This window comes from Musa acuminata, chromosome BXJ3-9, assembly GCF_036884655.1.
Source record: "Musa acuminata AAA Group cultivar baxijiao chromosome BXJ3-9, Cavendish_Baxijiao_AAA, whole genome shotgun sequence".
Classification (NCBI taxonomy): Eukaryota; Viridiplantae; Streptophyta; class Magnoliopsida; order Zingiberales; family Musaceae; genus Musa; species Musa acuminata.
The window spans coordinates 3,957,944-3,969,004 of NC_088357.1; the positions used below are offsets into that span (position 1 = coordinate 3,957,944).

At 43.7% G+C, this 11,061-nt stretch overlaps 2 protein-coding genes across 2 annotated transcripts; both read left to right on the plus strand.

The window, feature by feature from the left end:
• Positions 1-1,078: 1,078 nt before the first annotated feature.
• LOC103997083 (protein NRT1/ PTR FAMILY 1.2-like) lies at positions 1,079-5,945 on the plus strand. Its single transcript, XM_018817991.2, has 7 exons — positions 1,079-1,493; positions 1,635-1,698; positions 2,859-3,107; positions 3,204-4,028; positions 4,111-4,328; positions 4,395-4,945; positions 5,021-5,945. The coding sequence occupies exons 4-7, from the start codon at positions 3,947-3,949 to the stop codon at positions 5,922-5,924; spliced, it is 1,755 nt and encodes a 584-aa protein (XP_018673536.1). The 5' UTR covers positions 1,079-1,493; positions 1,635-1,698; positions 2,859-3,107; positions 3,204-3,946; the 3' UTR covers positions 5,925-5,945.
• Positions 5,946-6,631: 686 nt separating this feature from the next.
• LOC103997084 (rac-like GTP-binding protein 2) lies at positions 6,632-9,075 on the plus strand. Its single transcript, XM_009418226.3, has 8 exons — positions 6,632-7,025; positions 7,275-7,362; positions 7,458-7,567; positions 7,918-7,981; positions 8,074-8,138; positions 8,235-8,300; positions 8,422-8,528; positions 8,858-9,075. The coding sequence occupies exons 1-8, from the start codon at positions 6,927-6,929 to the stop codon at positions 8,889-8,891; spliced, it is 633 nt and encodes a 210-aa protein (XP_009416501.1). The 5' UTR covers positions 6,632-6,926; the 3' UTR covers positions 8,892-9,075.
• The last annotated feature ends 1,986 nt before the right edge of the window (positions 9,076-11,061 follow it).

Here is an 11,061-nt window from a genome sequence, read left to right on the forward strand (position 1 = left end):
GGTCAACACCTGAGAGAAAGCTAGTCATCTTTTACAGGCTGCAGATTGTGGAGAGACGGGCTTCGGCTCTGCATCTGCTCTACTCTACTACTTCCAGTAATTTGACATTTTCCTTGCCTCAGCTTGTTCCTGCAAAGGTCTCTACCTCACTCCCCCAGCAGGGACAAAACCAGCTAATCCTCTCTCTCTCTCTTTCTCTGCGCCGCTCTGAAACAACAACGATAAAGTCATGAAAGATTCTATCGAGACGAGCAAAAAAGGAGTTCCCAGAAAGAAGGTGTATCGGAACTGATGCATGGCAAATCCTTGTTGCTGCAAGAACTATGATGTGACAAGATACCTCCATTTTTCGTCTCGTTCCGTTCCTTCATCTACACTCACTGGTAGCAGGTCGCTACTGTATTAGTATACGGATTTGATTACTTTGAAGTTGACTTTGATTTCTGATCGATATACTCTGTTCTCTTGTTCTTCCTGGCCTGCCTGCCTGCCTGCCTTTGACTTTGCTCTCCGATCGATTTGTCTTCGTTTCTTTGCTCTGATTTCTTTTGGCAGGTCTACTTCAAGTGTCATTTCTTGTGGCAACACTCACTGAAAAGTCCACGTCCGACCATTGTCACTGAATCAGCCACATTTTTAGATGGTGTCATGACTGATGAGGTTACCATTGTCTGTTGGATGGATTTTGAAGAGAAGCAACAGAAATTTCTTCTTGTATCCTAAATTTGTAATGCTAAATCATTTGCCAATTAAAATTATAGTCGCTTTACATCAGCATATATATATATATATATATATATATATATATATATATATATATATGTTTCTCCGCCTGATAAGCTCACGTCGAACGCAACGCTAACAACGGGATCCATGCGCAGCGGTGAGCACGCGGCTGTCGGCCCACGGGCTGCCTTAGTGAGGCCGGAGACAAGCGAGTTGGGTCTTGGAATCCATAGGCTTCCTGATCATGCGCGGCGCGATCCATGGCCTCCGGCGGCAGATTCTTCTGTAAGTTAACAGGCGACTTAAAGGTTCTCTGACGCTCTGAGAAGGGCAAGGCGTCGGCGTGCTGGGAACAAAAAGGAGCGGCAGCAGCTTCTTGAGGGCAACTCGAAAAAAAGACACCGAACCCATCCCCAGAGAGAGAGGGGAAAACGACATTGCAGATTGATGCGTTACATTTAACTCGCCCCAAATCATCCATGCTTGGATCAGTAACCTGATCCTTTAAGGTTCCAGGTCTCTGCTTCCACTGTGCCACCGCCGCCGCCGCTGCTTGTGAGGAAAAGATGGATTCTTGCAAGATTATTCTCCTCCTCCGAGCTCTGCTCGTGCTTATATCTACCGGCACGAGAAGGTCGAACGGTGAAATACCAGAGAGCAAAGCGAGAAAGGTAAAGATCATCAGTGCCTATGAGATGGCACCTCTTCTGCAGTCTCACTGGCTTCGTCCAGGATCCACAGCTCCCTTACTTGGATGTTTCAGGCAAGTAAATGATGCCTGCGTTCATGTATTTTTGGATGCTTTGATTCAGTAGGAGAATACCTATTCACTGTCTCGTAAATTCTGTCCCCCATGTTCTGCAGATTGATCCATCTGTTGACATCCATTTTGTTGCTTTTCAAGGTAGAAGATTCCGGTTTGGAAGTATTGGAAAGGAAAAGGTGATAGTCGTAATGACTGGACTCTGCATGGTATGAGTTTGCAGATTACATCAACTTTCTGCACTCATTTACTGGTTTTTCTTGCAAAGTAAAATTATTTTAACTAAGCTGCAGAAAACAACTCTGTAGATCAAAACGCACAAAACTGATCAGCTGACAGGGTCACACTTCTCTAAAAAAATATCTCTCTGGTTATTCTAACATATGTTACTAGCTAATTGGCAGTCTCATCCCCTTCCTTATATACATGAGATACAAGAAAGGAATCAAAACCCTGAGAACATGTCAGATATCTTCAATGTAGTTTCTTATTATCCAAGGAGTGAGAACTGTCTTTCATAGGATCCACACTAATATCTCCAAGTCTAACTCAACATGAATTATATTTACTTTATCCTTAGCAGCAATCCGTAAGCCATCCATGACAATAGTCATCTCACAGTAGGGAACACTCCCCTTCTCCGCAAACCAGTTATTATTTTGGCTTTTATTCTTGGTGCAGCTGAATGCTGGTCTCAGTACTCAGTTGCTGCTGAACCTATTCAAAGGATAAGCAAATACATGTGTTTCTAAATTATTCTTAATGATCTCAATTTTGTTTGCAGTAAGTGCTGCATAATATTTTAGAGATTTATTATTTATTATTTTAGTTGTGTCCATTATTTCTTTAATCATGTCAGTTACTTTTTCTTGATTTATTTGACGATATTGGCAATGATCATACATCAACGTTATATTAGCATTATGATCATTATTATAACCTAGCAATCATAGATTCTTGGATCTGTCGCTTGTTTTGACATACAAAAAAGAAAAAAAAACTTCTCTTCTCACTTTTAAGATTCTTTTATTTTCCATATAGAATATTTTTTATTCTTCTGGGTTTTTTTTTTTTCTGATGATGCTGTGGTATCGGTAAAAGAGGAATCTGTCTTATCCTTGGAAGAGAATGAATTTAATCACACACTTACGTGAAGGTTTAGAATCATTTCTTAGGATACTGTAAAATATGATTTTGGGTGAATTCTAAAATTAATTCTTTTTATTTTGTTAGTTGAATCAGATTTAATTTTATTGTTGAGGTTTTACTAAGCAGAATATGCCTTCTTGATGCATTACAATCAGCTATTCTTGGTAAACTAGCATTATTTTTGAGTGCTAATGTTTTAGAAGAACATTTCCTGGAACAGCTTTATGGTGATGGACCGAATGATGAGTTAGGACTGGAATCCAACGGAGACTATACCAGGAAATTTGGTTACTTGGATTTCTGAGAATACAGCAATGTTACTGAAACTGGAGTTGCCTATGGAAGTCTCCTCAACAGAGTCTGGTACCAACCAGAGGAGATCTTTCCTGTCCATGGAGTCCCGGAAGTCAGACATGTCTTCTGGGTTGCTGTCGACAACAAGTACTGCGCACTTTCAAAGCAGCTTGAGGTATGATTGGTATACGAGACTTGATTGTTTCATTCATCTTAATGAATGAACATGGGTTTGAGGAGTTGATGAAACACAGGGTTTCTGTACTTACAGGGCCTGAAGTCGAAGAGGGTGTGTCAACTTTACGTATGCCTACCGAGGAGTCCTGTGGTGGTGAGGGTGACAAGGTGATGCAGTGGTAATCTCTTGAGCAACATGGCCTGCAAGCACTTTTTGCATTCCAAGTTCAACGCCACCACGTTGGATATCGAGAGCGCAGCTGTTGCACTCGTTGCCTGCTTGCAGCAGAGGACTTCCGTCCATAGCTTTCAGAGCTGTTTCGGGAGGCGGATCTTTCCAATCCCAGCATGCTGCTGCCGTGTTCACCAATTTGGCAGTCGAGAATGCTGTCGAAGTCGTCGTCCAATTCATTTCATTGTTATCTGATCAGAAGCTAGAAATCTGTCCAGTTACCGGAAGACTGCATGTCTGCCATGGCTTTGCAGGACGAATCATTGAGCTGCCCGACTGTGGGTCTGATGCTGCATCTTGTTGTCACTCGATTCGTTTGTTATTGTGTCCGAGAAATCAACCTGATGCCTGCAAGGCGATGAACCCCAAGTTAAGAGACTTTTGTCTCTCTTGGTTTGTTCACCCGGTAGAGGCAAAAACATTGCTCATCTCGCCTCGGTCGCCCAGTGGAATTTCTAGAGACTGGATGAATCAACAAAGATCCAATATGTGCAATATTATATCGAGAAAAGAGAGGAGAAAGACGGGTTTTGCAGACGGCAGTCCTATATATTCCACAATATGAGTAATTCGCCACTGGTTTATCTTCCTCCGGGCAGGGAAAGATGCAAGCTCCTGTAGCAGAGGAGGAAGCTCCAATGCCATTGAAGGGGAAGGGTGGCCTAAAGACTCTCCCATGTATCATGGGTAAGAGTTCTTACCTTCACACTACAGTTTGTATGAAGCAAAATGGATTCCAAGTTCTCACACTTCAGCTTTCCTCATGCAGCAAATGAGATCCTCGAGAAAGTTGCGAGCTTTGGGCTCCATGCAAACATGATCGTCTACCTGACGAAGACGTATAACATGTCCCCTGCTGCTGGTGCCATTGTCCTCTTCATATGGGGAGCAGCATCCAACTTCACACCGATCTTTGGGGCTTTTTTGTCGGATTCTTTTCTTGGTCGTTTCCGAGTGATCGCAATTGGGTCCTTCGTCAGCCTAATTGTAAGTCCATCATCTCGGCTTTCTCGTACGAAACAGCATTAACCATGTCTCGCGTTCTCGTTCAAGGGCATGGCGCTTCTTTGGCTCACAGCGGTGGTTCCTGGGGCGCAGCCTCCTGCTTGCGGCCACGCGAACGACGACTGCGCGTCGCCCACCTCGTCGCAGCTCGCTTTCCTGTTTGCCGCTTTCGCCGTCATGTCGGTGGGATCAGGTGGCGTCCGGCCGTGCTCTCTTGCCTTCGGTGCGGACCAATTGGACCAGAAGGGCGCGCCTCAGAACGAGAGGACCCTGCAGACCTTCTTCAACTGGTACTACGCGTCGGTCGGCATCTCCATCATCGTCGCGGTGACGGTCATCGTGTACGTGCAAGATTACAAAGGCTGGGCGGTCGGGTTTGGTGTTCCTGTCGTGCTCATGGCAATCTCTGCAGCCCTGTTTCTTCTGGGATCTCCTTTCTACATCAAGTTCAAGGCAAATAAAAGCATTTTAGCCGGACTCGCACAAGTCATCGTCGTGAGTCTCAAGAACCGGCATATAGTCTTGCCTCCGGACACCAACCATGTGCGGTTCCACAACAAGAAGGGCTCCAAACTCACCGTTCCAACCAAGAAACTGAGGTACCACGTTCATCATCACACTTTGATGATTACCCGAAGTACGCATGCGTGCATCATCCGCTGGAACTTCTGCAGGTTCTTGAACAAAGCTTGTGTCATCAGAAATCAGGAGAAGGATCTGAATCCCGACGGAACAGCATCAAACGCCTGGAACTTGTGCACGGTGGAGCAGGTGGAAGTCCTCAAGTCGGTGGTGCGAGTGCTGCCTATTTGGTCGTCCAGCATCATGGTTGCCGTTGTCATCAGCCAGTACTCGTTCCCGGTGCTGCAAGCGGGCACCATGGACCGCCACATCGGGTCGAAGTTCCAAATCCCGGCGGGCTCCTTCGTTGTGTTCTCCATCATCACTCTGACGCTTTGGGTGGCCATCTACGACCGGCTGGTGGTTCCCCCGCTGTCGAAGATCACGGGGAGACCTCGTGGGTTCAGCCTCAGACAGCGGATGGGAATCGGCCAGGTACTGTCATGCATGGCCACGGCGGCGGCGGCCGTCACGGAGGGCGCTCGCCGCAGAAGGGCCATCGAACAAGGACTCGCTGATGATCCACAAGGGATGGTGAACATGTCGGCCATGTGGCTGGTGCCACAGAATTGCCTGACTGGTTTAGCAGAGGCCCTCAACCTCATCGGGCAGCTCGAGTTCTACTACTCCGAGTTCCCCAGAAGCATGGCGAGCGTTGCCGTGTCGCTGTTGACGCTTGGAATGGGGTTTGGGAACTTGGTGAGCAGTGTCATCACGGCGCTCGTCAACAAGATCAGTGGAGCAGATGGTGGCGCGAGCTGGCTCGACAGGAACATCAACAAGGGCCACCTCGACTACTACTACTGGATTCTTACACTACTTGGCATCGTAAACATCTTCTATTTCATGGCCTGTAGTCTAGTTTATGGCGAGGAAGGGCAGGATAAGATCTGGGACGACGACTCACAGATGAAACAAGACCTGCACTCTGCCAGAGAACTACCAATCGCTGTTTGATGTGCAATCAAAGAAACGTGTTTACCGCTCGTAAATTAGATCCATTTAACTTATAAATTGAGCTAGATTTCTGTCAGCGACCTAAAAAACATTTCATCTATAAACGCCAAATCTTGTGACGGAGATGAAGCTGCAGCCAAGTTATTTAATGCACCACCCGAAGCCAAACACTGTCGACGAGAACGTGTTTACTGCTCGAGACTGGCATCATGGGCATTGGGTACGCCGACGAGGCGGGCGGTGCTACATTTGATTTGGTTGGTGGCGACGGCACCAAACCCGGTGAGCGCAGCGATTCATTACCGAGTCAGCAGAGCTCGTGCAGCGAAAAGAGACGCTGAGGTGCAACCACAACAGCGGCTCGCCCGACCCAAACGGTCGGATCCGAGACGTCGGATTCGAAAATTGAATACCACTCCCTCGTCGTGGAAGAGGACGTGCAAGCTTCTAGAACTACGAGCCTCCCCCGATCGTTACCTTCGTTTCCTACGCAACCCTCATACCAATCAATGGGACCCATACAACGTCTCAATGGGCGAGTGGGTACAATGAAGGCTAATTCGTCTTTTCGTGGAGCTCCGATGTCACGGTCGTGACTTGGAAATAGATCACGCGTTGGAATTACTGGATTTACATGTCGGTTTCGTTGCATGTTTAAGTAAAACAAAGGGTGGCCTCGTAAGAAGAAAAAGGACCGGAGACCAGCTTCTAATGTAACTCCGAGAGCTACATCTCATCTCCTGCTCGCACCAAAAACTCCACTGCCCTTGTCCTCTTCTTTCCCGAGTTCCCAAGATCGTGATCAGCAGCTCTCCTCTCGCCCACAGCTTCTCTCCTCCTGCTCTTCTGCCATCCCTTGTTGTCCTTTACCTTATCGTTTTGCTCCTCCTGCCTTCCAAGCGAAGCAACTCCCTCCTCGCTGTCTGCCTCCGTTTATAGCGTGTTTCTTCTTCTTCTTTGCTCTCCACCACCACCTGATAGCTAGCCGGAGCCGGAGCGAGGATGAGCGCCACAAAGTTCATCAAGTGTGTGACTGTTGGGGATGGAGCTGTGGGGAAGACTTGTATGCTCATCTGCTACACCAGCAACAAGTTCCCCACTGTATGTATCACTTCCCCTTTGCTTTAGCAACCACAAGGCTTCATCCGTTGCTCTCTTGATTCCGATTGTTCTGTTCTTCTTCATTTCTCTTATTTTTGTTCTTGTCAATGATCTGTATCAGTATCCCTCTTTAGAACCAGAGAATAGGAATCAGGATCTTCTACATTTGTTCTTTATTCATAGATTTCCTTTCTTTTCTTTCTGTAGTTATTCTGTTCCGGTTTTGTGTGATGTTGTGGTTCTTTGCAGGACTACATCCCTACTGTGTTTGATAACTTCAGCGCTAATGTCTCTGTCGATGGCAGCATTGTCAACTTAGGATTGTGGGACACTGCAGGTTTCATGATCTTCCACATCTACTTAGTTACTTGTTCCAACTAGATCTGCAATTTTTTGTTGAATGACTCTATATGGTTTCACTTCCCTTTGCAGGACAAGAAGACTACAGCAGATTGAGGCCACTGAGCTATAGAGGGGCTGATATATTTGTTTTAGCTTTCTCTCTAATTAGCAGGGCAAGCTATGAGAATGTTCTCAAGAAGGTTATAATTAAGTGTCAATTCATCATTCCGTTTACATTCATGTTGCAGACATTGGTAGCTCTATTAGCAACTTCGAGCTGAAAATATCTTTTACTTGTTTTTATCCAAATTATGTTTCTTTGTTTGAATGTTAAAATTTGGAATATATATATATATATGTTTTATTCAAGAATAAGTACAGCTATAATCTTATTTTTCTAATCGGTCTCTGGATCGAATTATCATGGCGACTTGATTTGTTTTGAGACTTTTGATTCCTCGTTTCACAACTTTAGGAACTCATTGTTGCAATGATACTCCTAATCGACTAGTGTATTCACGAAACTTGTAATTGTTCTTTTGTTAACCAGTGGATGCCCGAGCTTCGCCGCTTCGCACCAAATGTTCCTATTGTTCTTGTTGGAACAAAACTAGGTTCGCAGCCATCTTGAGTTCCACCATCTTAATTGATGTATGCAATTAGCTCTTTGAGAATATTAATCACCTTGGTATCTGATAAACTACAGATCTTCGCGAAGACAAAGCATATCTTGCTGATCATCCAGGTGCAACTACCATAACTCCAGCTCAGGTACATAGATTTTGCATTGAGCTTTTGCACCATCTTTCTTCCATCTGAAATTTATTGCTTGTTTTGAGGCCAAACAATACATTGCCATCGTTCCAGGGCGAAGAACTCAGGAAACAAGTTGGTGCTGCTGCATATATCGAGTGCAGCTCTAAGACTCAACAGGTGTGTCAAACAGAAAATACTAGACTATTAGTCGTCGGTACTATTGCCGCTGCAATGTTTTTTTGTAAACCATGATAACTTACTAATAATTGTGTCTTATTCTTTGCTTCGGATTGGTTAGAACATCAAGGCAGTCTTTGATACTGCAATCAAGGTAGTTCTTCAACCTCCACGAAGGAAGGAGGTCGCCAAGAAGAAAAGTAAAAGAAGCCCCGGTTGTCTAATGGCGTAAGTAGTTGACTACATATCCCTCGTCCATTCATCAATGGTTGTGTTATTATACATTAGTGTCTACATTCGATTCCATTCTTTTTCTCAAACTCTTAGACCTTGAAAGTAACATCTTCAGAAATGTTTGTTTTTTCTAACGCTGGAACCCTGTTAATCACATTTGCTCATTTAATTCACATCAAATATTTACTTGTTAAGCAAAATGAAAGAATTCAACGAATGTTATAATACTCTTCATCACTTACAAGAAATTTTACATACTCGCTATAGATTTCCTCTTGCCATCCTTGTGCTGCAACACGATTGATCCCAGAATACTTCTGCAGGAACTTGGTGTGTGGAGGCACATGCACTACCTAGAATGGACAAGAAACTCATCTTGGTCTTCAGTTCACCGAAAGTGCCGACTAATATTGTTCTTCGGGTCGATAGAGAGGGAACTGCAGGTTCCCATGCTTTTCTAAGAAATCAGCTCATCTCTAGTTTCCGTAACAAGTGAATTATCTGTACACTTAGTATTGCAATGTTAATCTCTTATTAGCCATTTTCGATGCAGAATTTAATCTCTTATTAGCCACAGTCTTGTTTTAATGCCAGAATTCAGTAAACATGGGAAGCAGGCTTTCAACAAAGAGCTGCAGTATCTAAAAAGCTAGCTGCAATTCCTGTGCAATGCCTTGTATCTCAAAAGTTTGCTTTAATTATATGAAGATTCAACATGACAAACTGAGAACAAAATTACATAAAACTTGTCATGCATGTTAACTCATCTATATATACATTATCACTTACAGTCAGTCAGAACATTTGTACGCTTCTGCCCTTACAATAATATTTCCTGCTTGTATTGAAACATCATCAAACAGCTTAAAAGAAACAAAACTGATTCAGTCCTGAAACTACTGAACCTTTTCCACCATCAACATCATCACATGCTTTCAAAGCTATTTTAAGACACAGAAAAGGCCAGGCCAGGCCAAAGATAGGCCAGGCCGCCAGCCGAATTCCTGCAGAAGAGCTTAAAGCTTGAAATGCAAAGCATCTGTGCTTCCCATAACGCCTTTAGAACGCTGAGCTTTACCAACTGCTACTTCACCATCATGATGAGTCTGAGCTAAGATCTTCACTTCCTCGCATGTAAGCATTGTCTTCATTGGGAAGACTAAAGTCAGCAGGGTTTAGATTGACAACGCAGTCTCAAGTTACACAATCACGTCTCGCAGATTGGCCCATCTCAAACTTCTTTACAAGAGAATCTACAGCTTCTGCAATCTGCTTGCTGTCTCAAGAAAGTGAGTTGTACAGGGTTGGAATCTAGAATCGAGACAATTTCATGACCAATAAATTCCCTTGAGTTCATGACCCTTTGAATCATGATAGTCTCTTGCATGACCTATGTCATCATGATATAGGACATACATTAATTTTATTTCTTAGCTTATGTCATTGGTTTGATCGTCTGATACTAATTGAGAGAGATATGAAGAAACAATGATAAAAGGATAATTGAGGATATAATAAAATAATAATATTGATAATTGGACTTTAAAAAAATTCTTATTATAAACTATAAATAAAAAAAATTAAATATTTTTTTTAATTTAACTAAAAATATTATATTTTATGAAATTTAATGATGTAAAAAACATTAATATAACCAACCTCAAATACTTGCGATTTTACAACCGTAAGCATAAAGCTGACATGGCGCATGACGAATTATATTCAAAGATTACCATATGATTGGTAACGCTATTGATGGCTCAGCAGAACGGGGTCCCACTTGTGGGTTCCAGAGTGGGGCCCAGTTCCTTTATCGGGCCACTAAGTACAAAGGCATAAAGATCAAGATCAAAGTGTTGCTTGCCCCACGTGTGGGCTCCAGCGGTCATAGATGACTGTCTTATCCAATATGTAATCTGTTGCCGCGGAAAGGAATCTCACCGAGTTACACGAAGTTGGAGCACCGCATACGATTGGTCCGAAGCGTAGGCTCCACCGCTGACGGTGATCCAGTGTGATACGTTCGTAGCGTCCATAGAGTGAGGATTCGTCCACTGCATCACAATCGGCCACAGCTCGACTTAAACGTCCATCAAGAAACATATATAACATACACAACGAGTATATACTAAATTACGTTTGCAGAATGGTGAAAAGAGCGTTCAAATGAAATCGTTGAGATCAAGTGGATGAGACAGGCTCGGACTGGAGATGAATAATATGTTCCTTAAATAGATTTAATGTACATCCTCTGATTAAAGCTAGTCAAATTCAATATGATGGAATTCGATTTGGCACGATATAAATTGATCTGAAATTAACATCCCAAGTTATCAATTAATAAACCGGAAAGGCTGTCCCCAATCCAATCGGACGGCCCACATCTCGAACCCTATGAATTTGGACCACTTGATCTCTCCAAGAGGACACAGCCGTCCGATCTTTTAATGGACGCCGATCCGACCGTCAAATATTATAATTTGATTTCAAAAGCAGAGAGGGAGAGAGAACGAGAAGAGGCTTTCGT